General features: G+C 64.4%; 3 protein-coding genes and 1 pseudogene across 5 annotated transcripts; 2 read left to right on the top strand and 2 right to left on the bottom strand.

The window, feature by feature from the left end:
• Nucleotides 1–1,793: 1,793 nt before the first annotated feature.
• GPRIN1 (G protein regulated inducer of neurite outgrowth 1) lies at nucleotides 1,794–4,589 on the bottom strand. Its single transcript, XM_086471267.1, has 3 exons — nucleotides 4,443–4,589; nucleotides 3,411–3,505; nucleotides 1,794–3,207 (listed from the first exon to the last, which is right to left on the bottom strand). The coding sequence occupies exon 3, from the start codon at nucleotides 3,165–3,167 to the stop codon at nucleotides 1,794–1,796; it is 1,374 nt and encodes a 457-aa protein (XP_086327393.1). The 5' UTR covers nucleotides 3,168–3,207; nucleotides 3,411–3,505; nucleotides 4,443–4,589.
• A 2,794-nt stretch (nucleotides 4,590–7,383) lies between these two features.
• On the top strand, nucleotides 7,384–15,812 carry LOC104343464 (glutamate dehydrogenase 1, mitochondrial-like; annotated as a pseudogene).
• A 1,763-nt stretch (nucleotides 15,813–17,575) lies between these two features.
• Nucleotides 17,576–20,865, bottom strand: SNCB (synuclein beta). Of its 3 annotated transcripts, XM_086471005.1 has the most exons (5): nucleotides 20,745–20,865; nucleotides 19,235–19,273; nucleotides 18,764–18,882; nucleotides 17,845–17,934; nucleotides 17,576–17,608 (listed from the first exon to the last, which is right to left on the bottom strand). In XM_086471005.1, exons 1-5 carry the CDS (start codon nucleotides 20,863–20,865, stop codon nucleotides 17,576–17,578), a joined length of 402 nt encoding a protein of 133 aa, XP_086327131.1. The 3 variants fall into 3 exon arrangements, with proteins under 3 accessions (XP_086327131.1, XP_086327133.1, XP_086327132.1); XM_086471007.1 differs by lacking the exon at nucleotides 17,845–17,934; XM_086471006.1 differs by lacking the exon at nucleotides 19,235–19,273.
• A 1,202-nt stretch (nucleotides 20,866–22,067) lies between these two features.
• Nucleotides 22,068–23,570, top strand: EIF4E1B (eukaryotic translation initiation factor 4E family member 1B). The gene is made up of 7 exons (XM_009960064.2): nucleotides 22,068–22,085; nucleotides 22,257–22,348; nucleotides 22,463–22,558; nucleotides 22,681–22,744; nucleotides 22,947–23,060; nucleotides 23,176–23,315; nucleotides 23,456–23,570. Exons 1-7 carry the CDS (start codon nucleotides 22,068–22,070, stop codon nucleotides 23,568–23,570), a joined length of 639 nt encoding a protein of 212 aa, XP_009958366.2.
• Nucleotides 23,571–24,076: the final 506 nt, after the last annotated feature.

Here is a 24,076-nt window from a genome sequence, read left to right as displayed (position 1 = left end):
AAAGTAGGTGATGAAGCCACAGCGCCGGTGTGCTGCAGCTCGGCAGCGCGGGGCTGGAGGTGTGGAACAGCCCAGGGGGGGGGTAGGGGGGGAATGCCAAAGGGCTCCCAGTCTTCCCCGAGTGGCCGTGGCTCTGCTCCCGCAGCCCAAGGCACTGAGCAGAGCTGGCTCCCGGTGAGTGCCGTGGCACAGAGCAGGCACTGGCCGCAGCCCTGGCTGCCAGCTGGCGCTTCAGTGAGCCCTTTGCAGCGCCCCCACCCACCCGGGGCAAGAGACAGTCCCACAGGGCCAAAACAAGCCCAGGATGTACAATGGGGGCTTGCGGGGGGCAAGACTTGCCCCTCAAAGAGTGAAGAGGCTGCACTGGTGCCCCCAGCACCTCGAGCCCTCCTGCACCTCCAAAAGGGATGATGCAGCACCCCAGGCACCCCTGTTTGCAGCCTCCTGCCCATCAGGTGCTGGGCCCTGGCCTGGGTTCCCTCTCGCTGCGGCACTGCAAGGCTGGTCCTCTGCACGGGGCCAGGCTGGAGGGGCCAGGACTCACGTCTCAGCGGGATGCTGCGGTGCTGCCAGCCACGGGGATGCTCATCCCCCTGCGCACCGACCCTTCGCTCCCAACGCTCTCCAGCCCGGCGGGGCACAGGCAATGTAGGAAAAGTGTTTGAAAAGAGGGTCATGGCCCCGCAGGCCACCGGGAAGGAGGTGGCTCCAGGCAGGATGTGCACAGCCGAAAGTGTCTCTTAAAAAGCTCAAAAAAATGCAAACACGGCTCAATAAAAGCCCCCCTCCCCCCTCCCCTGTAAAACCCCAGCTGTAAAAAGTGGCAGCGATTTGCAGCCCTCACATCCCCAGCTGCCATCAGCCAGCGAGGCCGGAGGGACCCACAGAGGGACATGGGCCCATGTCCCCAGCACGTGGGGCCTCTCCAGCACCAGGGCGGCTCGATGGGCCCTGCACCAGGGCAGGCTTCACCCCCAGCGCCAGCTGTGGCAAGGACATGCCCTGGGCTTTGACGGCTGCTCCCAGGCATGTCCCCAGGCAGGGGGCAGCTGGGGACGATGGGGACAGACTCCCCAAGTGCCTCCAGCCACAGTGATGGGGACGAGCAGATCTCCACCACGGGTGTAGCTGGCCCCAGCCACCCATTTGAGATCTGTCCCGGTGCCCCGTGTAGCCATATCCTCCCAGCTCCGGGGCGCCCGTGGCACAGCAGTGGGGCAGAGAGGACAGGGCTGTGGCGAGCTGGGCTGAACGCGCCTGTCCCGGGCAGCCACGGGGACCCACGCGTGCGTGGCCGTGGGCTGCTCAGAGCACGGCTGAGCCCTGGGCAGGCAAAGTGGTGGCATGGTGATGAACCAGTGTCTCTCCATCACGAGGAGCAATGCTGCTGCCTGGGGTGCGAGCAAGGCCGGACCTCGGGGGAGCCAGCAGTGACCTGCCCGTGCCCACCCTGAGCCATCTCCAGACCTGTGCCATGGGCAGGAGATGACTTGGGAGTAGCCACCTCCGGCTGGAAGGAGCCACGTGCTTCCTCATGCTGAAAAAAGCCACCAAGCACAGAGACAGGGCACCAGCCTCGTGTCCCGGGGCACCTCCATGGGGTTAGGCTGGTGGGGGAACCCCTGGCAAAGGAGATGCCTTGCCCCAGTGTGCAGTGCTCCATCACCACCTGCTCCGGACCCAGGAGCCCCACACACTGGCAGCAGGCGTCTCGGGACGCCAGGGCAGGGACCCCTCCCCACTTCCCCTAAGAAGCCCCATGGCACCCCCGCCCCACTGGCACAGGCAGCAGCTCACTCCATGGCGGGGCCAGCGCGGGAGCAGCACCGGGGCCGCCGGACGTTTTGCAGCAGAGCCCGAAAGACGCTGGGCTGCCTCTTGGCCTCGCCTTTGGGGGGGGCTCCCTTGATGGAACCGGTGCGGGTGGCGGTCTGGGGGGTCACCACCACCTGCCGCCCATGCTCCTCAATCTGCTTCTCCAGGTGCTTCTGGATGGCCATGCCCAGCACCTCCACCTCCATGGAGGCCCCATACACCTCCCACGTCATCCCCTTCTCGTCCCAGCTCACCTCCCGGATGGGCTCCGGAGTCTCCTCTGCCACTGTCCCCTTCACATGCACCTCAGGGTATGAGGCCTGTGGGGACTTGGCCACTGGCGTCATGGGCCCGGTGGCCACTGAGCGGGTCTCCACAGGCATGGACACCTGCATCTCCGCATCCTTCTTGGAGGGCTCTGGGCGCTGTGGGGCAGTGGATCCCATCTCTCTCTTGGGGAAGGTGAAGGCAGCAGCCCCACCCGGGGGGCTCATGGGGCTCAAGGCCACAGACACCAGGGATGCTCGGCTGTCCACTTGTGTCCCTGTGTCCTGCGTCCCGGCATCCTGCGGTGGGGTCACCTCGAAGGAGTAGGATTCGCAGAGCAGCTTGGCTGTCCGGGGCTGCTGGTTGCTCCCAGCATCCACGCCCTGGGCTGGGCCCCCCTCGGCTCTGCCATGGCCCAGGGCAGCGGGGCTCAGCCCTGCCTCACTTTGGCCTCCGCTCCCTGCAGTACCGGTGCTGGGGGGGCCTGACGTGCCCCCCTGGGTGTGCTTGGGATCCTCATTGCCCCTCAGCTGGGGCGCAGCACCCAGGGACATCCCTGTGCCACCCTGGGGCTGCTCCTGGCTTGGAAGCTCAGCTGCTCCGGCACCCGCACCAGGCTCCACGAATGCCACATGTTTGGCAGGAGCTGGCACACTCCCCACGTCCTTGCTGGGTGCCTTGAGGCAGGTCTCGGGCATGGGGACCGCGTTCTCTTTCCGGGTGCTGGGGACCCCCATCCCTGTGGCACTACAGGCAGGGGCAGCGCCACTCGGTCCCCCACAGCTCCCGGTTGCTACTGCCACGCTTGGCTCCACGCTGGCACCTGGGAGAAGTGTGCCTGGAGCCGGTCCCACTGGCAATGGCACCTTTTTCTCGACCACTGGGCCAGCTGTGGTGTCTTGGGCCTCCGGCTCAGCCACGCAGCAGGTCCTCATGGCACGGCCCCCGACAGTGCAGCCGGAGCCGGGCAGGCACTCACCCGCCGGCGGGCAGCCGGGGGAGCTGGCACCGGGCTCACAGGCGTCCTCAGCCCCGGCCTGGCAGCTCAGCAGCTGCAGCCCCTCAGGATCCTTAGCACTGCCCATGCTGGGGGAAGGCTTCTCCCATGCTAGTCCTGCCGTGGGTCTGCAAGAGAGAGGATGGGGCAGTGAGGGGGGGAGCAGTGCACAGACCCCCAGCCCTCCTCGGCTGCCAACCATTTTTCTCCATGCCACCTGTGACAACAGGTTGGCTGGCTACCCGGAGCACCCACCAGCCCCGGCACAGCCTGCATGGTGACACCCAGCGCCCAGTCCCACGGGAAGGGGGGAACAGTGTCAGCCACCTACCGTAAAAGCCAGCCTTCCCCCGGCACGGCCAGACGGGGAGCGGGATCCAGGTGCTGCTGTGGCTGCCGGATCGGGGGGACGTGGCACAGGCACCCCTGCAGAGAGAGCCGCAGCTGGAGCGTGGCCCCGGGCACCAGGCTGAGTCTGGGGGGGCTCAGCACCCCCCGCTTGCCAGCAGAGAGCCGGGGGCCGAGGGGGGCTGCAGGGCACGGCAGGGATGTGGGGCAGCCCGAGCTCTTCCCTCTGCTCACTGGGACCGGCGTCCCCTGAACTGGGAGTGACGCATGTCCCCCGGCCACGGGAACCCCCAGCTCAGCACCGACACCCCACGTCGAGGGTGCGCCGAGTTCCCGGCCGTGCCTCGCCGAGCTGGCCGCAGGCAGGCACCCGGCACGGCGGGGGGGGACACAGGCTGGGGTCACCCAACCGGCCCCACACCCTCCCCAGCCCGGTAGCCCGAGCACGGCGGGAAGCCCCGAGCTCTCCGGGAGCCCCCCAGCTCTACCAGTGCCCTCCCTGCCCCGTCCTTGTCACTCCCCACAGCACCCCGTTCCCGGAGGAGGCGGGGGGGGGGGGGGGGGGGGGGCGTGCCGCCGCGCACCCCGACCTGCCCTGGCAGCACCCGGCGTCCCGGGGGGCTGTGGGCGCCCTGCCCGGCCCGGGGCTGGATGTGCTGCCCCGGTACTGCTGCTCCACGGAGGAGCTGCGAGCCCGGCACACGCGTGTGCACACGCACAGACACGCGTGTGCACACGCACACGCCAGCACATGGCTACGGGCACACCCGCACGCACGGACACGCGTGTGCACGCCCCGGCCCCGGTTCCCCGGCCGAGCCGCGGACAAAGCCGCCCCCCGCGGCAGCCCCCGCCGGGGCGAGGGGGGTGGGGGAGCGGAGGAGGCCGACCCCGACCCCGCCCCCGCCGCCCGTCCCCGGGCCCGCGCCGCCGCCCTGGGGGTGCCGGTACGGGGCTGGCGACGGCCGCAGCGCCCGTCCCGGCCCCGCCACGTGCGCCTCGGGGCCGCCGTTACCTGCGGCGGCGGATCCTCCCCGTCCGCTCCCGTCCCGTCCCGCTCCGCTCGGCTCCGGCGCGGCGGCGATCGCGGCGGCGAGCATGCGTGGGGCGGTGGCGGCGGGGGCGGTACCGCGCCCCGGGCCGCTCCCCCCGGCTGCCGCCCGCCCCGGCGCCCCCGGGCAACGGGGGGGAGGCGAGGGAGGGCCGGCTGCCGCGGGGAGCGTGGGGGTCCCGGTACACACACAAACACCACCCCCCCCCCCCCGGTGTCAGCGCTGTCACCCCACCCGCCCGCCCTGGGAGCCCACCCAGCACCCCCCGGCACCCCCCAGTATCACCAGCCCGTGTACCCCAGGGACGGTCGCCTCGGCACCCCTCGGTGCACCCGGGAGCAGCAGGGCACACGGCCGGCACCGGCCTGGTCAGGGGGTCCCCAACCCTTAGCGTGGGTCCCAGCGACACAGAGCCCGGTCCCCCTCCTACCTGGTGATGGAGACGGCCGCTTCCCTCCCGGGCATCACCGGGGGGGGCCGGGGGTGCTGCACCCCAACCAGCCCGAGGGACGGGGACAACGTGCCACCGCGGCGGGGATGGAGATGGGTTCCCGCGTACCCCTCGCCCAAGGGTGGGGGAGGACGGGGAGGGGAGAACGTCCCCGTCTCCCTCCCGGCAGCGCTTGCCTCTGCTCCCGGGCTCAGGCTTTGTCTAACTCCTTCCCACGCACTCCCGCTCGCTCGGGGGGGGGGGGGGGGGGGGGGGAAGGCGGCCTGCGTGCCTCGCCTGCACACCCCCCCCCAAACCCTCCAGCATCTCCCCAAAAAACCTCCAGCTGCCCCCCATCACCCTATAGGGTCAGGATCCCATCCCTGCCCCGGGAAAGTCAGCACTGAGGCAGGAGCTATAGGGTCAGGGAGGGGGGTGCTAACATTAACCCCAAGGTGGTGCCCCATCTTGGGGTTAACGTTAGCACCCCCCTCCCCACCCTATAGATCTATAGGGTGAGGCAGGCAGGATGGGAGCTGGCACACCTGGTTGCTTGGAGACAAGGGAGGTTGGAAACGCTCCTTCCAGTAAACAGCCAGGCTGGAACAAAACCCCGAAGGCTAAAAATAGGGAGGCAGGGTATGGAAATAAAACAAAAAAAGCATTGCTTTACCCACCCTGGGGCAGAGCAGGGCACCCCCATGTCACTGCTGGGCACCCCAATCGGTGGATGGGGTGGGGGCGCATCTCTGCACCCATCAATGTGTCCCTTCTTCAGGGTGCTTGTCCCCACCCGTGGTCCTGTGTGCTGGTCCTGGTCCTACAGCACTGACTGGGCCCACTCACCTGCTTTCAGTGGGGGGGGCACAGTACGGGGCATAGGTATGGGTTTACATCCCATGCTGCCCTCTGTGGAATCAGCCCCAAACCTGGGCACAGACCCCGTGGGGGACAAGGGACACTGCAGGCAGGATCAAGTCCTGGCAAAAGAGAGGACAGAAATGTCCCCCATCCCCTGGCTGGGACTCTGCTACAGGGCGGGGGGCTGTGGGGCCGCATCCTGCTGGCATTTGCTTCCACCCGCTGCTCTCAGCTCTGCCAGTAGCCGCTCTCCCCATCCCCATCGGCATCTTGTCACCCAGCGTGTCCCCATCCCAGCCAGGGCCGGCCAGGGGGGTTGGGGGGAGCATCCTCCCCTCCCCATAGGCAGCCTTCATCCCAGGCCGGCTGCCTCCTCCTCCTCCTCTCCCCACCCGGTCACTTCGGGGCTGGCAGGAGAACAATAGCGAGGAGGATGAGTAAGATGGTCCCCATCGCCTTGGCAACGCACTCCCGCGCTGCCGGCGCGCTCGAGGAGTCAGGCAGCTGCCTGAAAAACTCATTCTCCCTCGGCGGAGGGGGCTGCCGGCGCAGGTAGCATGGCAGCCCCCTCCCTCGGCGACGCGGCCCACCTCCCACGCCCGCACGGGCAGCGCCACGTGAACGCACCGGGCTCCCCCACAGCCGCCAGCACGCCGCCGGCACCCGCACACGCCGGTGCAGGCAGGCACATGCACCCGGCACACGGCTCGGCCCAGGCTTGGCTCCGTGCCGTCCGGCTCACCGGTGCCCAGTTGTGCCGAGGGGCCGTGGGAAGCTGCCGAAAGGGTTTGGCTGGAGAACGCGTCCCCTCCTCGGCTGCCCGGCGGGAAGGCGGTGGGTTTCCCACAGTTGCTCGCGGCCATGCTGCCTTCACACGCGGCTGCCCACGTTATCTGCGGGCAGGGAGGCCAAGCTCCGGAGCTGATGGGGTGCTGGCAAATGGGAGCGGCAGCAGATGCCCGGGGGCATCGGGCTCCCATCGCCAACCACAGCCGTGCGTCCAACGCTGCCCCCCGGGCTCCCCTCCCCAGGCTGGCCTATGCTGCCCATGGGAGGACCCACAGAGTGCCCAGAGCTGCGAGTGCCTTGGGATGACAAGGACATTACCAGGAGATCCAAAAGCACCAAGCACCCTAAAAATAGCACTGCCTTCCCAGCCGCCTCAGTGTGGAGGTGCTGGGAGGTACCTGATCCCTGCCGGCACCCTCTGCCCTGCGTGCCCCAACACACAGCCCGTGCCTGGGTTGACCTGTCCCAGCCCTGTGGGATGGGAGGGCACCGTAGCAGGGACACTGCAGCCCAGTAGCTGAGCACATGGCCCTGGACGCTCCTGGGTGCAGACAGGGACACGGATGCAGGTAGGGACATGGCCCCAGGGCCAGCTGGGGGGGCACAGGCAGGGACGGGGCAATGGGGGACAGGGGAGGTACAGCCCATGCTGCTGGGTTGGCGGCGTGGGGCTGTGCAAGCCAGGGGGGGGACACCTCCTCCCCCAATGTCCCCGGGGCTGCTAGCCGTGGTGGAGGACTTCTACAGGCCGGTGGCCTCCGTGGTGGAGGTGGGGGCTGCCCTGGGGGTGCAGGCTCCTGGAGACCATCCATGGTGGCAGCTATGTCCTGGAGGTGGCCTTTCTCCTGCGCAGGGACAGCAGCGCCTGGAAGGTGGTGAGGGGCTGGCCCGGCCAGCTCCTCCTGCCCTGCAGAGGGGGCGAGGCGGGGAGCCGCGGCCCCGTTACATGCTTCTTCACCCACTACCCCGCCCCACGCGTGGGGCTGTGCTGGGATTACCCCAGCCTGGCTTGGGGAGCAGGGAGCCTGAGGTGGGGACATCTGCGTTAGCACAAGGGTGGTCAGGATGTGTACAGGGGAGCCCAGGAGGACGCTTTCTTTGGACACATCCCACAGAAGGGCAGGAGGCACCTGGGGGAGGCAGCTTTGACCACCTCAGCTGCAGCCCAGCTGCTCCAGCTCACGCCGGAGCACAAGAGCAGTGTGGCCGGTGGCCACTCCTGCCTGTGTTTGTCTCCTCATCCTAAACCTCAAAGCAGCCGCGGTTGTTGTGAGCCTGAGCAGTGGGGGTCGCAGCCTCCTGTCTCCTCACCCTTAGCCTGAGGCTTTTGCCGTGCTTCCCCTGCCTTGTTTGAGGGGCTCGCCACAGCAAAGGCCTGCATCTGTGGGATGGCCAGCTGGTAGGAAACTGCTTTCCATTTGGTGGTGATCTGGAAGAACAGGTCTAGCTGAATGATTGCTGATCACCTATTGCGACTAGGTGCTGCTGTTTCAGAAGAGTCAAAGCCTTTCCTACAATGCCTCTGTGCCATTTGTGGTAAAAAGGCAGAGGCTCTTCATTTCTTCTCTCTCCTTTCCCAGGGGTTCATTTCAGCAGCTCAATCGGTGTCAATGAAGTAAAAGCCCTGGCTGCATTAATGACATACAAATGCACCGTAGTGGGTAAGTACAAGGGGAATGTAAAGCGTGTGGTGACTTGGGCATGGGATGGGGCCATGATACACCGAGTCAGAAAAGCTCGTTAGGTGCTTGGAAAATCAGTAGTGCTCCAGAAGTGCAGGATGTTCCTCTGGGCACGGATGTGTGAGGGCAAGGCTTGCTGCGGCTGCAGAATACGCCACCGGCGGTCCGGGATGTTCACGTTAATCAGGGAGCATCAAGCATTGTGCTTCTCAGATGCAGTCTCTGTGCCTGGGTTGTCATGGATTCAGCTCTGGCTGGTGGCGTTTGTGGCAGGCTCAGGGGCCGTATCCTGTCCTGCCTTCAGCTCTGCTCAGCAGAGGCCATGTGGCATTAGCCATGTGTGGTGTGGGGAAGTGCTGGCCCCTTGCCTGGATTCACCAACAAGTTCATGACTGCCATGGTCACCTCCTGCCCCCGGGGAGCAGGTGCGCTGGAAGAGAACATTTGTCTGCCTTACCCAGTCTTTTCCAGATGTTCCTTTTGGTGGTGCCATGGCTGGTGTGAGGATCTATCTGAGGAAATACTCGGCGAGTTCACTCCTCTCCTTCCCCTGCCGACAGCCCATAACTCACGCTCCATTTGCACAGCCCTTCCTCTCCCTGTGTATCACAGCGATGCACTCTGACAAGGGGGGATGTGTTTAGCGCTCACCCAGTAACTGTGAAAAGCAGCTTGTGGTGGGGAGAGGGGCGGTGAACTCTGGTTTATGGGTCAGTGCATCTGGCCAGAGAGATGCTGAAGGAGTCTGGAGTAGGGATGCTCCTGCCACTGCCTGCTGTGCTGGGGGAAGGTGTGAATCAGTGAGGGGTTGGAAGGGCAGCGAGCAAAGGGACGAGGAGTTCACAGGTTTCTTTCTTTCCACCTGGGGTCCACAGCTACTGTGAATTAACTCCCCGGAGCCATCAGGGTGTGCCCTGTACGGGCAGGGCAGGGTGTGTACCGCAGCTCTGCAATTTTTCTTGGGGCCTGTAGTAACAACTGTGTTGTTGTTCTTGCACAGGAACATGAGCTGGAGAAAATAACGAGGCAGTCTACTGTAGAAATGGCCAAGAAGGGATTTATAGGTGAGAGTGGTTTGTCCCAGTCCTGTAAGCAGCGTGTGGCTCGCAGGCAGGGGAGCGGGCAGCAGCTGCCTGTCTGGGCAGGCAGAGAGGCTGCCACTCACTCACTGCCTTTCGGCAGCGCTCACTGCCCTGGTGCTCTGCTGTCTGTTCACCGCTTTGCTCTGCCTCCGCTGTGGATTTGGAGCAGGAGGAGCCTCGTGCAGTGCCCAGCACGGTGGGGCTGTCCCAGGCTGCCTCCCAGCTACTGCTGGGCAGGGGTCTCACCTGGGCGTTACCTTCCATCCCGCTGGCCTGCGCAGTCACAGGGAGGAGTGAAGGTTTCTCCCGCCACAGCATGTGATAGAGAGCTCAATGGGTGCTGGTCACAAGGCTGTGACAAAACCTTTAAATTTCCTCTTTACTTGAAAGTATTGGGAGGGGACACGGCAAAGACCCTGTGAAAATCGAAGACGTTCATGCCTGAGGGAAGCTGGGGAGACCCTGGGGCATGGGCAGCGCCACGCTTTGGTCAGGGGACTGCTTGGTGTGCCCAAAGACATGACCCACCTGCGAAAATCCCCTGGCTGTGCACATGCCCTTGGTTGGAGCAAAGCAATTGAATTGCAAAGACATGATTTGACAGATTTTTCTACCTCCACAGGGCCTGGGATTGACACGCTGGCCCCTGATGTCAGCACCAGGGAGCTGGAGATGTCCTGGATAGCTGACACCTACACCCACACGCTGGGGTACCGGGTAAGCTCCACCAGTGCTGGTTTGGAGCCCAGGGTGCCGTGGGCACTGCAAGGGTTTGTGCCGAGAGGCCTGTGCCAGTGAGTTGCTTTAGGTTTAGCTGAGGCTTAGGGGAGGGTGAGGGAAGCTGAGGCTTGGGGAAATTCTTCTCTAGAGGACCTGCACCAGGTGAGGCCGTAACCTTTGCTCTCCCCATCCCAGCCTCACAGGACGTCAATGCCCAGGTGTGTCTGACAGGAAAGCCCATCAGCCTGGGAGGCATCCACGGGTGACACTCCGCCACCGGGTGGGGGGTCCTGCGTGGCGTTGGGAACTACATCACCAACACCGACTACATGGACTGCATCGGCCTGAGCCCCGGCTTCCCGGGCAAGACCTTTGTGCTGCAGGTGAGCACTCAGCCCCGGTAGAGCTTTGAAGAGGACACTTCCTCAGGACCTTTCTGCCCCTCCTTTGCAGGAGAGCTTTCAGTCTCAGCTCCTGCAATGCTGCCTGGACATGGTTTCCCAAATCTCTCCTCACCCTGTGGCAGCTGGTGCTCGTTTGAGCAGTGCTTCAGACCTGCTGTGTGCGGGTCTGTTTCTAAGAGCTAATATCTTAGAAACTCGAACCAGCAGTCCACGGGTGCTGCACTGTTCACACCGCAGAGGGATTCCCAAGGTTCCTCTGTAGCCATCCCACCTGAAAACACTCATAAAATGGAAGCTGCGACTGACCCTCACCTGTGCAGCAGGCAAAGCGGAGAGGCGGCAGGACACAGGGGGCTCTGCCAGACTGGGTGGAAAGAGCCGACCCCAGTGACAACATCACACTTCTGTCACTCCAAACCTCCTGCAGCGAGCTGTGATGTTACCTACGGTGAAGGTCCTGCTTGTGGGTGCAGCCCACAACCCTTCTGTGGGTCTGGCCCTCGCTGACCTTGCCTTGCCCAGCCGCCCATGAGTTCGGTGGGACCCTGAGGGTGCCAGCCTTGCCTTTTCCCCTCTCCTCCCAGGAAGGACCTTCGTCTTCCCTCAACTGCGGTGAGGTGCTTCCCCCTGCTGTAGCTCCAGCAGCTCCTGCTCTCCGCCAGGCGCTGCTGCCCGGACCTGCTGCCCGCTCTGCCCGCAGCTGCCCATTCCCTGCCCATTCCGCTGCTCTCTGCAAAGGAGAACTGAACTGGAAGCCACCCAGCTGAAGCCTTGCCTGTGGCCGGCGCTCCGTGCTCTCCTCCAGCCGCTCGCTCGCTCCCCGACGCAGCTCCCTGGAAGAGGCTTTGAAGCCAGGCTGCACCCGGAGCTGCTGCCCGCAGTGCCCTCGGGAACGGCCCAGCCTTTGCTCATCCTTCTCCTTTCCGCACATCCTTCTGCTTCGCTGATGTGGCAGGGAAAGAGAAGGCTGAAGTCCTTGGCTGTGTATAATTTTGCTGTGTTTGGGGGCCGTTCTTGCAGTCTCAGGAGCTAGTGCTGCTTTTAGGAGCTGTACCAAGCTGGCAACCACTTGCAAAATCATCTGTTCCTGTAAGAAGAGGCGAGCTACCCCCACGGCCCTGCCCTGTGCCAGTGCTGTGGCAGCCGATCGCACCCCCTCAGTGTGAGGTGCAGGAGGATTGCTCAGTTTGTGCCTAGATGCTGCGTGGTGCCCACCAAGGGACTGTATTTCTCTCTGGATCTGTTTTCTACTGAGATCGGCTCTTAGAAGCTGAACGGCATGCTGTGCTTGGAACATCACGTCCAGGAGCTCTGGAGGTGACAAAGACAGGCTGAGCTGGAAGCCCTTATCCCACAGGCTCTGCTTTTCATAACACCCCTTCATAACTAGCCAAGGAGATCTCAGTCCTACCAGGCCCTAGTTTCCATCCAGCCAAAATATTCACCAAGAACTGCTAGATCAGGGGTTCCTATTCGTGCTTCTCAGCTCAAGCTCCTGAGTGGATCAGTTTTCAGTGTTTGTCCCCACAACTTCCCCCTCCCCAGACCATCTCTGCTGTGTTCCTGTAGGGCTTTGGCAAAGTGGGGCTGCACACCATGAAGAACCTGCATGAGTGCGGATCCTGCTGCATCTGTGTTGGGGAGACAGACAGAGCCATTTACAATCCCAGAGGGACTGACCCCAAGGAGCTAGAAGACTGTGAGCAGGTAAGTTGAGCCCAGTCAACCCAGCGCCTGTTCTTAGGGGCTGGTGGTCAGTGTCTGTCTCTGAAATGCTCACGGAGAAGGGGGCTGGCCCTCACCTCCTGCAGAGCCCCCCCTCTGAGGGCAGTGCTCAACACTGCCAGGCTGGGCCCAGCAGGACTCTCCCGCTCATTCCAGGGCCGTGGCACCATAGCTGGCTTCCCAAAAGCAGAGCCCTTTGATGGCGGCATCCTGGAGCTGCCCTGCGACATCCTCATCCCTGACGCTATTGAGAAGCAGCTCACGAGGGAGAATGCACCCCAGGTGCAGGCAGAGGTACAGACCTACTCGTGCCACACGCTCCCAACAGGCCCTGCAGCGGTGTGCGAGTGACAGCAGCCCAGCTGAACCTTCGCTTTTGGCACTCAGTACCCCAGGGAGGTGTCACATCACTGCACTGACAACTCGCCCGCTATGCCAGAAGGACAGAGCACGAGGCAGAGGTTTCAGGTCACATAATTTAGGGGAGGAGGAAAGTCCAAGCCTTTCCCTTTGCTGTCAGGGAGCAAGGATCATTGGAGTGACTTTGGCTGGCTCTTCTGGCACCCTCAGTCTTCAGTGCTGTACCAGATCCTCCCTGCAGGACAGAAGAGATGATACTCTTGAAGGTATGGATGTTGTAGTGTTGACACTGAAAGTCATAGGCAGCAGATGAGAGTGAGCAAAGCAGGGGACTGCCACGAATAACAGCTTCCTCCCTTCTGTGAGCTCTAGGGACCAAAGGCACAGGGCATGCTGTGACTCTGTCACAGCCAAGGTCTGTTGCAGCCTGAGCCTTTAATCATTCTGCGTGAAACATCAACTCCGAGCTTTTGCTCATCCTGAACAGCTCCAGTGAGGAGACGAGCGCCCAGACACCTGCTGCCAAAAGTGGCCTTGTGTGAGGGAACCCAGCAGCAGGGAAAACAGCCTGTCACTGGTTTCTTCTTTTCTTCTTTCATTTCTTCCACCTGTCTCACCTCTGCTCTTGTGCTGGTGCTCATCATCACAGAAGCTGCCAATGGCCCCACTACACCAGCAGCACATAAAATATTCCTGCAAAGAAACATCCTGGTCACCCTGCTATGTCCGTCCCCATGCACCCAGGAGAATGGTGGGCTCATGGCTACTAGTGCCACACAGTGTCGTCAGCTGCACCAGTGTGGATCCAGCTAGGCTCTGCCAGGCTCTGGGATCAGGCAGCATCGATGGTGCTGTCTCAGTCAGCCCATTTCCTGCCTTGCCCCAGCTCCTAAGCACATCTCAGATTCTGGTTTCCTTTCTGAACCCTCCTGGTTCTTGGCTGCAGGAGCGATAGACCACAGGGCTCCTGGGCCAGCACTGGGATGTCTTGCAGCCGCTGGTGGGCCAAGAGCAAACAGTGCCACATCACACGGGGTGTCAGAGCAGCTGGTGTCTCTGCTCAGAGGCAGTGCAGAGCCACCGTGGCTCTAGGATTTGGCCATCCCTGTAACCTCAGGACTGTCTCTGAGGACAGAGACCAAGGGAAGGACTCAAGACAGAGGATGAGAGATCCCCAGATGGGTCATGGGTCTTGGGGTCACCCTAAGCAGCAAATCTGAAGCATGTACTGCCCTTGGCAGAACATATATGTGAATGCAGGTGGTGTGACTGTACCCTTCTTCAGGTGGCTGGAGAACCTGAACCGTGTTAGCTACGGCTACCTTAGCTTCAAGCACGAGCAGGAATCCAGCTACTGCCTCCTGCCGTCAGTGCAGCACAGCCTGGAGCAGTGGTTTGGCAAGGCTGGAGGGGAGATTCCCATCGTCCCATCCCCAGAGCTCCAGGTGCGCGTGACTGTAAGTGCCTACAACCATGGAGGGTTGTCCTGGCTCACTTGTTTCACATTCCCAGACAGTCCTGGCTGCTGTCTCAGTGCTGAAAGCCAAGCTTGTGGCGCACACAGAGCCCCCGCATGCTATCATTCCACTAGTGGAGGGGTTGGAGTGGGGCTGCCATGTGTGGCGGTTCAGCCCTACCATCCGAGGGAGCTGCTGGGTGCTGCAGGGAGTCCCTTGGGAGCCAAGCCCTGTGCTGGAGCCAGCTGCAGAGGTGGCAAGCCAAGCTTAGACCACCTGTGGCGGTCTTGTACCAAGCAGAGGAGCTGTGTTTGATAAATGGGGGGGGGGGGGGGAACCTCTAGCCTCTTCCACAAAGGATTCACTTGTTCTACCCCTCAGGGTGCCTCAGAGAAGGACATCATGTATCCGGGACTGATCTACACCATGGAGCAGTCAGCCAAGGTACCTCCACGGGCTCCTGGCCTTGCCCATCCCTGCTGTCAGCCCCCTTGCCTTGCTGCAGAGGCTCTGGGCTGTATTTGAGGGGTGCCCACTCACAGCACCCCGTCACCACTCCTGGTGGGTCAGCACAAGGCCTAGGTTCATCTTCCCAGTGGTGGCTGTGTGGGGGATCTCAGCTGGACTGAGGCACCTGGACAGGACAACTTTGACCTTGAGAGGATTCCAGTCTACCCATGAGAAAACAGACAGGAGCAAGAAGAGCTGCAGCTGCAAGATAAGCAAGTCCTGAGAAAGTGTTGACTACAAGACAAGGCGTACATGTCCTTTTGGCAGAATGTGTGGTCACGTGTATGGAAATAAAACAGAATATAAGGCGCAGCCGCACGTTCAATAAATGGCTTGTGCTTGAAACCAGATTGGTTGGTAGGCAGAGTCCATCCTTGCATGACTTTATGGCTGTGTCCACACTTTGGGTAAAGCCCCATGCTCAGAGATGTCCCTTGTTGCTGTTGGGTCCCTGTCCCCCTCTCCGTCTCCCTGAACCTGTGTTCCCCATTGCCAGGGTTGCTTAGAGGAGCCACTTGGTGCCAGTACTGCTGGGTGGGGGGTCTCATGCCACCCCTCGGGGAGGTGGCTCCGTGCCGTGCTCAGCAGTGTGAGCAGTGTGCGTGGAGCCCATCTGTGGGCGCAGGGTCTGTCCCCAGGGGAGTGCTGTGGGGCAGCAGTGGGCGACCTTCTCCAGACCCACTCCTAGGTGGCTCCAGGTCTTACAGAACAGCCCACTTGGTTGTTTGGTGCTGGGATGACCTCTTCCCCTTGGGCGCCTGGCCTGATGCTCACATGTGTGGCGCTGCCTGCACCCTCCTCACTGGGTCCTCTGCCACCTCCCTGCCCCCAGACCCTCCCAGCACACACTGGCATCACAGCTCTCCTCTCTCTCTAGCAAGTTATGACCATGGCTGCAAGGTACAACCTGGGCCTGGACCAGAGAAGCGCTGCCCACCCGCGTGCTCTGCCGAAGGTGCTCGCTGTGTACGAGGCTTCACCTCCTGACGCAGCACCCAGCAGGGCTGCCCCGGGCATCGCTGCCAGCCTCACGACGAGGGTCACAGTCCTGCTGCGCAGGGGGTGCCCAGGACACCGTGTGCTGCAGAGGGGACACCCTGGTCTCTATAAATGATTGGTTTGAGCATGTTCTCTCCCTGCTGCCCGGCTCTCAGCTCTCCTGGGCAGGGCACTGTCTTTCCCCACACCCCCTCTGCCCCAGCCCCTTTACAGCCTCCTGGGCACTGGAGGAAGCCGTGCTGATGCTGGTTTGGGTCTTCCTGCCTAATGGTTGGCAGAACAGGACACGGGAAGGAAAAACTGCAAACTTTTAGGGGAGGGTACAGCCCCAGGAACAGCCTTCTCAGTCCATTTAGTAATGCACAGTGGGCGCTGCAAGCACTGCTGCAACTGGTGCAGACACAGGGAGCAGAGCCAGGGCAGGGATTTGCAGGCATCAGCAAACCTGTTGTGTGTCCATGCTGACTGCTGCAGCTTCACTCTTTGCCGGCAAAGCTGGTGAGCCAGCACGGGTGGGGGATCTAATCTGACATTCATGGCAGGGAGACTCTTCCCAGCCTCTCACCCCAGCCTGTGCTGCAGCCAAGGGGCTGGAGGCTGGCTGGGGACCCTGGCTGCGTTGGTGATCTTGCCCTGGGGGAGCTGAAGGCCCAAGGACTCTTCTGGGGTGGGCACAGGACCTCCTGCTGTGGTAGACATCACTCAGTGGTATGTGGCACTCACGTGCCTTTGAGGTGGTCACACTGCAGAGCCATGGGTGCCAGCCATGTTCCCAGCCCCCTGAGGGGGGACACGAGAGGAGAGGCTCCCCTTCGCTCTATGCTTCTAGCACAAGGTCAGGGTGCCTCTCTAGGAGGTACCTTACAAACAGCAGCACATCCCACTGCAGGGAGGAGTGAGGGAAGCCTGCACCCACCACCTGACTCCCCCTCTGTTAGCATGGCCAGTGTCTCCTGGGAGGGAACCAGTGCTGGAGCCCAGGACTGCATCTAGCCTCATCCTGGCTCCAGGTCCTCAGTCCCAAAGGGCCCCCTGCGTTCAGCTGCAGATGCAAAGCACTGCAGCCAGCACACAGGCAGGTGGCATGGGGACACTGCCTGCGCCCCAGACCTCAGCCATAGCATGGCTGGAGGCCCAGGGTACGGTCACCTGGAGGCCCAGGGCACGGTGACCTCCTGCTGACACAGCAGTGAGCAGACAGGAAGGCATCTTGCCCTCAAGAGGACCCAGTCCTGCCCACTCCTCCAGCCAGAAGCGGTAGAGCTAGTCTGCCCCTGCCCCTCATTCCTCGTCCCAAAACGACCCCTGCTGCCATAGCGCAGGGCCATCCCTCTCCCCAGGGAACCCACAACCAGGACCAGGGGGCTACAGACAAGAGTTGGCTTTATTCACGGTCACGGGGGCAGCTGTGTCACTGGCAGCTGCCCTCGTATTGCACATCCAGCGACGGGGGCGGGGGGATATCCATGCCACGTCACAACACAGCGTCGGCACTACGGGACCTCGAGGGGGGGGGTGCGGGCACCATCACCACCCAGCAGGCTGGGGAGCGGGCTTGGGCGCCAAGGGTTCACAAAGGCAAAAGACCCGTCCACCCATAGATAGAGATATAAAAAAAAATACTTCCATGATGACCAGAGCAGAACCACAGGGACACGCGTGCAAGCAAAATGTACAGCAGCCCGCGAGCAGGTAAACATGCTTTGTACAGACAGACACACCGGGACGCAGCCGGGGTTTATGGCGCTGGGAGGGATACAGAGCGATAAACCCGGGCTTCACGGACACACGCACACACACACGCACGCCAGCCCCTGCGGGCAGCGCCCACGGCTTGGGCACGCACCGGGGCTTGGGGGCTTGGACACGGCGGGTTTTTCTCACGGCTAGACACGGTACGGAGACACAGACACGGTCCCTTGGAACGGAACTGGAGGAAGAACTCGTGAGCGAACGGGGCAGAGGCACCCCTGCTCCTCCCCGGCATGAGGGCACGGGCCAGGGCCGGCCGGGGAGGAGCAGGGGGCTACCGGCGGTTCGTTGTGCTGCTGGTGGAAGAGGCAAGGATGGGGGTCCATTATGCCTCTGGCTCGTATTCCTGGTATTCCTCCTGTGGGGTGGGGAAACAAAAGAGCTGGTGAGAGAGCTCAGGTGGGGCACGAAGCCCATCTCTTCCCCAGCCCGCATCAGCCTGCCCGCAAGGCTGCAGGGCTGCGTGCACGGAGCACTTGGGAGCAGGCAGGCCCCGGGCTTTGCTTCGGACAGCGATGGCCACTGGTGTGCTGAGCGCTGGCAGCCTGTGCCCTCTGCAGTGCCCTGCGCCCCCCTGCCACCATGTCCCCTCACCTGTGGGGGCTCCTCGTAGTTCTCCCCCTCTGGCTCCAGCAGCGGCTCGACCAGCGGCTCCTCAACAGCCTCCTGGGCCACCTCCTCCGGCTGGGGGTGAACCAGGGGGTCAGTCCCATGCACACAGCCCCCCCCTCCCATGGCACCCACCCTCCCTGCCCCTGCCAGACCGGGGGACCTGGCAGAGGCCAGCAATGCACCCGGGATACTGGGGACTCCACATGGGGGGGCACCAGTAGGGCCCAGTGTGCACCCTGGGCACACACCAGTTCGCCTAGCTGAGAGGTGACAGGCAGGGGTCCGTGGGAGCAGGGCCCGGCTGTGCGCATCCCTGCACCGCTCCCAGCCCCAGGCAGGTGATAGGTGCTGGCACCACAGGGGCCCTGGAGGGCTCCAGGCACTGGCAGGGCCTCGGGAGCATCCTGCATCCCTGGCAGGGGAGGATGGTGCTGAGTAACCCCTCCCCGGGGCTGGCGGAGCAGCTAGAGGGAGGGAAAGGGGGGCAGCCGATCCCCCCATGCAGCGGCGGCGGCGGCGTGGCCTCATTTCTTCAGCTGATGCTATTTTGGGCTAAGCTGGAAGCCAACGGCTCATGGGAGCGGCAAGATGCGAACCCGCCGCCCCTCCCCGTCCCTCCGCTCCCGCAGCTGTCAGGTCACCTCGCAGCCGCTGGAACGATGTGCCATGGGCCCCGCGCCGCCATGGAGCAGCCGGCACACGCACACGTCCGCAGCGGCCACACATGCAGCCGGGCACGCTTGGGGCAGCGATGCCTGCCTGCCCCGGGCACAGGCAGAGCAGTTGGGGACCCTCTGGGTCCCTCCTGTGCGGCTGGGGAGCAGCCAAGGGGCTCCCTGCCAAGCCTGGGGAGGTGCCAGCCTCCCCACGGGCATGGTAGCGGCCAGGATGGGGGTCTCACCTTCAGGTCCGCTGGGAACTCCTCCTTCTTCACCAGCCCGGTGGCCGCTGCGATGTTGCCAGCGCCCGAGAACGCTGCTTCGCCCAGCTGGGACGCCTGCTCCTTTGCTTTCTCAGCCACTGCAAGAGCCGGCGGTCCCCATCAGTGCCCCCCCGGGCCAGGAAGGGGTGCCCAGCCGTGGCTCCATGCCCCGCACCGCCCCGGGCGGGGGTGGGGGGGGCTGGTGGGGAGTCACTGGGCAGGATCAGGCCCTCCCTGCCCGGGTGCTGGGGAGGGGAGGGGGCCGGGACGCTGCTCTGCAGCTGGGCAGGGAGTGTGAGCAGCCGCCGCAAATCCTTGGTTGCGGGTCCTGTTATATAAGAGGCTTTAGCCGGGTGACATCAGCCCCTCAATTAGCCTCTGATCTCGTTAGCACGGCCGCGCTTTCCGGGCCAGAGGGGTACTGCGGCGGGGAGCCGGAGGGGACCATACCTGAGGTGACGCCTTGCACCACGCCTTGGGTTTTACTCCCTGGGGGTAGAAAAAGACAGAGACGGGGTTAGAGGGGCCGGCAGCCAGGTTCTGCCATGGGCCGTGCCTGGGACCCTGGCAGGGCTCTGCGAGCCGGGGCAGCATCCTGCCCACATCCCAGCCCGGCCACGCCGGAGCAGCCGAGGGGGCTGAGCACCCGCCTGGCTCCCCGCAAGGCTCCTCCGGTCCCTGCAGGAGCCTGGGCTGGGGCAGCACCGGGCCAAGGCTGCGTGCCAGGCAGAGACCCCGGGGCGCAGCCAGGCAGGGTGAACGCCGGCCGTGCCGCGGAGCAAAGCCTCCTGCGGGAGCCGGGATCCGTGCCCAGAGCTGGTGCCAACACGGCGCGGGAAGCCCCACAGCCAGAGCGGCCTGGGGCCGGGGGCTGCCACTGGCCACGCTGACCCTGCCAGGCTCCCTTCAGGCAGGGCGACACTGCCCGCAGGTGCCAGGACACCCCTGGGGACGGGAGCGGGGTGTCTGCGACCGGAGGGAAAGGTAGGGGCCGGGCAGCTCCTGCAGGATGGGGCCTCGGGGTGCTCCTTGGGCTGCTGGACCCCCATCCAGGGCATGCACCCCTGGGCAGGGTGGGGGTCCGGGCCAGCCACCCACCGCCACGCGAAGAAACAGCTCCGGGGCCTCAGCCCTCCTGCAGAGCTGGTGCCCTCCGGAGCGGGACGGAGCCCCGGCCCTGCGCCCTCCCTCCGCTGCAGCCAGGGGCGGCCTCAGCTCCCTCCCCGAGCAGCCCAGCACCCCAGCCGGGCACACGCAGCCTGCCCGGGAGCTGCCTCCTCCCTGCCAGCGATGTCTTCTAGGACTTGGCCCCGAATGGACGCCGGCCCCGAGGGGCAGGGCGGAGGGAACCCCCCGAACGCCGGCTGGGTGCAGGGGAGATGCCGGCAGAGCCGGGGGGTGGGATACGCTCCAGGGCACGGCCTCTCCGAGGGGGCACAAACGTGTCCCCAGCCCCCCTGCTCCGAGCCAGGCACAGCCCAGCATGGGGGTCACCACGTCCATCATGGTCCCTCTGCGCTCCTGCCCCAGAGCATCCCCGGCGAGGAGCCGCGGGGCCCCAGAGCCGCTCCGGCCCCAGAGCACCGGGAGCCGCAGGGGGTCCGGTCCCCGGGGGTCCCATCCCCTCAGCCTGGGGACCAGCCCCGACCCTGTCCTTGCCCGCGGGGCCCCATCCTCCTGCCTGCACATGCCCTGCGGACAGCGGGTGGGCAGGGCACTGCGGGCACCGGCCCCCTGCCCCGGGGCACCCTGCCGGCAGGGTGGTCGTGGCGGGGAAGGGGCAGGAGCAGGCGGGGGGCGGGGGGGCGGCCGGGGACAGGTGGGGACGGCAGGGGGATGGGCAGGAGGACGCAAGGGCAAAGGCAGGAGCAGACAAGGGCAGGCAGAGGGGGCATGCAGGGGGCGGGCAGGGATTAGCCGTGGGGCTGGCAGGGGGCAGGCAGGCCGAGCCGGCCCTTACCGACATAGAGGACCCCCTCCTTGGTCTTCTCGGCGGCCTCGGCCACCCCCTGCTTGGTCTTCTCGGCGGCGGCGACCACCCCCTCCTTGGCCTTGGACAAGCCCTTCATGAACACCTCCATGGCGGCTCTGCGGGGAGAGGCCGCACGGCTTCACCCCGCCCCGGCCCCGCTCCCGCCCGCCCCGCGCAGCCCCGCGCCCCCGGCCCCGCCGCCCGCCCCCGGCCCCTTCGCCCGCCCGACCTGGCTCGCTGGCGGCGGGGACGGGCGGGCCGGGCCGGGCCGGGCCGGGCTGCGGCGGGGCGGGCTCAGTGCGGCTGTGCCGGGGCCGCGCCGCGATGCGCTGCGCCGCGATGCGCCGTGGTGCGCGGGGGGGACCGCGCCGCGCCGGGCTGAGCCGGGCTGAGCCGTGCCCGGCCGTGCGGAGCCGTGCCCGGCCGCCCCCGCCCCGCACCGCCCCGCATGGGAGCGGCACCCCCCGGCCCTTTGCCGCCCCAGCCCGCGGGGTCCTTCCCCGCACGGCTCGGCACCCCCGGGACGATCCCATCACGTCGCACCTTCTCCCGTCCTGATCCCATCCCACGCTGTCCCCACGCTATCCTGGTGCCTATCACATCCGACCCCCATCCCACCCTCTCCCTGTCCCATCTCCTCCTGAAACTGATCCCTTCTCATCCCGATCCCATTCTCTCCCCTCTGCAGGCTGTCCCCATCCCATCCTGTCCCTTTCCCACCCCTTCCACATTCTACCCTGCCCCTACGCCTTTCCTGTCCCCCATCCCATCCTGATCCCATCCCATCCCCTCCTCATCACGTCCTCTTCCCACTTCATCCCAACCCATTCCCATCCCATCCTGTCCCCACCCCATCCCATTCTGATCCCGTCCCCATCCCATCCCACACTCTCCCCATCACGTTCCATTCCTATCCCCTGTTGTTCCCATCCCATCCTCCCCTAATCCCATCCTCCCCATCACATCCCATGCCCACCCCTCATCCTGATGCTATCCTGCCCTATCCGTGTACCATCCTGCCCCATACCACACCATCTTGATCCCACCCCACACCATCTCCACCTTACCTCATCCTACCCCCCATCCCGATCCCATCTCACCCTGAACCCCTGCCCTCATCCCCCAGCTCCCTACTGTAGGGTGGGATCCTCTCATCTCCCTGCTCCCCAGGAGGGGCTGGTCTCACAGCCCCTCCCCAGCACACCGCCCTCCCACCCCACCAGCTGCAGCTGAGTTGGCTGCCTCATCCCACCCGCCTGTGGGCACTTAAGAGCCAGGGGCAGCCGGGGGGGTGAGCCTGTGCTGGGTGGGATGGCTACGGGGGAGCAGGTGAGTGCTCTCTCTGTAGGCTGGGCCCGGTAGCAGAGCCTGGGCAGCTCTGCCATCCTCTTGGGGCTCCTGGCTGTGGGATCCATGGCATGGTGTGGGGGTGGCTGGGTGACCACAGGCTCCCTGCTGGGGTGGTCAGAGGGCTACTTGGGACTGTTCCTCCTTCCCCAGAGGAGGCAAGAGGAGCAGCGGCGGCGGAGGAGGACTCAGCAGCAAGAGATGCTCCTGGCTGAGAGTCTGGGCAAGCACCCCCTGCAGAACAGGTATGGGGGGGCCTGGCCATGGGCGGCCTCTCCCAGTGCTGGGAGGGGGATGCTGGGGCTGGAGGGGGCTCCAGCAAGGCTAACACCCCCTATCTCCCCTCCCTCCCTCCCCAGGTGGGCACTGTGGTTCTTCAAGAATGATAAGAGCAAGATGTGGCAGGCAAACCTGCGCCTCGTCACCAAGTTCAGCACTGTGGAGGACTTCTGGGCGTAAGTGTCCCATGGGTGGGCAACGTGCCCCCTGTGGAGGGGTCTGGGCCAGAGGAGGGTGTTGGGTGTCCCTAAGGCACTTCTTCTCACCTGTTTCTGTGTCTTTTCTCCATCCGGCACAGGCTGTACAGCCACATCCAGCTCGCCAGCAAGCTCACATCTGGCTGCGACTACTCCCTCTTCAAGGTGTGACACTCCCTCTACCACAGTTTCTCCTCAGAGCCCCCTGCAGCACCCAGCATTATGGGGGCATACTGGGGGCTGGTGGGGCTGGCACGGTGCCCTGGCCATAGGGCTGGAGGGGAAGCCCGGCTGGCTGCTCACGGCTCCCCAGTCTGGCTCTGGCTGGGTGCTTGGTGCCCCTGACCATCCCCTTGCCCGTCCCTAGGACGGCATCGAGCCCATGTGGGAGGACAGCCAGAACAAGCGTGGCGGGCGCTGGCTCATCACCCTGGCCAAGCAGCAGCGGCACACCGAGCTGGACCGTTTCTGGCTGGAGACGGTGAGTGTGGCCCCACTGGGGCTGGCCTGCAGGGTCCCAGCAGTGGTCTGTACCCCCTGCCACAGCACCAAGCCCCAGTGGGGACTGTCCTGGGCTCCCCTTCTTCTCTTGGCAGCTGCTGTGCCTCATTGGGGAGATGTTTGATGAGTACAGCGATGAGGTATGTGGGGCCGTCATCAACATCCGCGCCAAGGGGGACAAGATTGCCATCTGGACCCGCGAAGCAGAGAACCGGGAAGGGGTCACCCACATTGGGTAATGCAGCTGGAGGGGGGGGTGTGGGGGTGTGGCAGGGGACTGTGCAGGGCCAGGTTTGGGTGGAATGGGGTTCCTGGGCAGGGAGCCAGTGGGAGAAGTGATGCTGCCCTGTTCACGCAGCCCCTTCCCTCCCCTAGGCGCGTCTACAAGGAGCACCTGGGCCTGTCGCAGAAGGTGGCCATTGGCTACCAGGCCCATGCGGACACGGCCACCAAGAGCGGCTCCCTCACCAAGACCAAGTTTGTGGTGTGACTGTGGGAGGAGAGGGGCACTGCCTGTGGGGTCCTCCTGTCTTGTCCCACAATGAATGGCTGCAGCTGAGCATGGTCCGTGTGTTCAGGGCTGGGCCAGGGCTCTGAGACCCTGGAGTGGCTCTTGCTTGGGGGGCTCCCCTGGGAGGGGGATGGTGCGTTGCCATACCTGCCAGCTGAGTGAGCAGGGCCAGGAGCACAGAGCTGGCATTGCCCGGCCATCACTGTGGCCTTGGGGCACTGCATGTGTCCCCCTGCCTCCCCCTGTGCCAGGGATCAGTGTCCCTCTCCCTGGGGCTGCAGGGGTATGCCTCTGCTCTGGGGGACCCTGGATAGCCCCCAGGAGGATGCTGAGCAATGTCCTCCCATGGCCAAGGCATGGGCACAGCTCGCTGCCCTGCGAGCATGGGTGTGGGAGGGGGTACCAAAGCCCAGCTCCTCTTAGTCAGCTCAGCCCGGGGAGCTGCTCCCCATCTCTCCCAAGCCCCGGCACATCAGTAGGACGCA

Source organism: Leptosomus discolor, chromosome 10 (genome assembly GCF_034619465.1).
Source record: "Leptosomus discolor isolate bLepDis1 chromosome 10, bLepDis1.hap2, whole genome shotgun sequence".
Lineage (NCBI taxonomy): Eukaryota > Metazoa > Chordata > Aves > Leptosomiformes > Leptosomidae > Leptosomus > Leptosomus discolor.
Note: the sequence above shows the minus strand (reverse complement) of the source record. Positions and strands in the feature narration are given on the sequence as shown.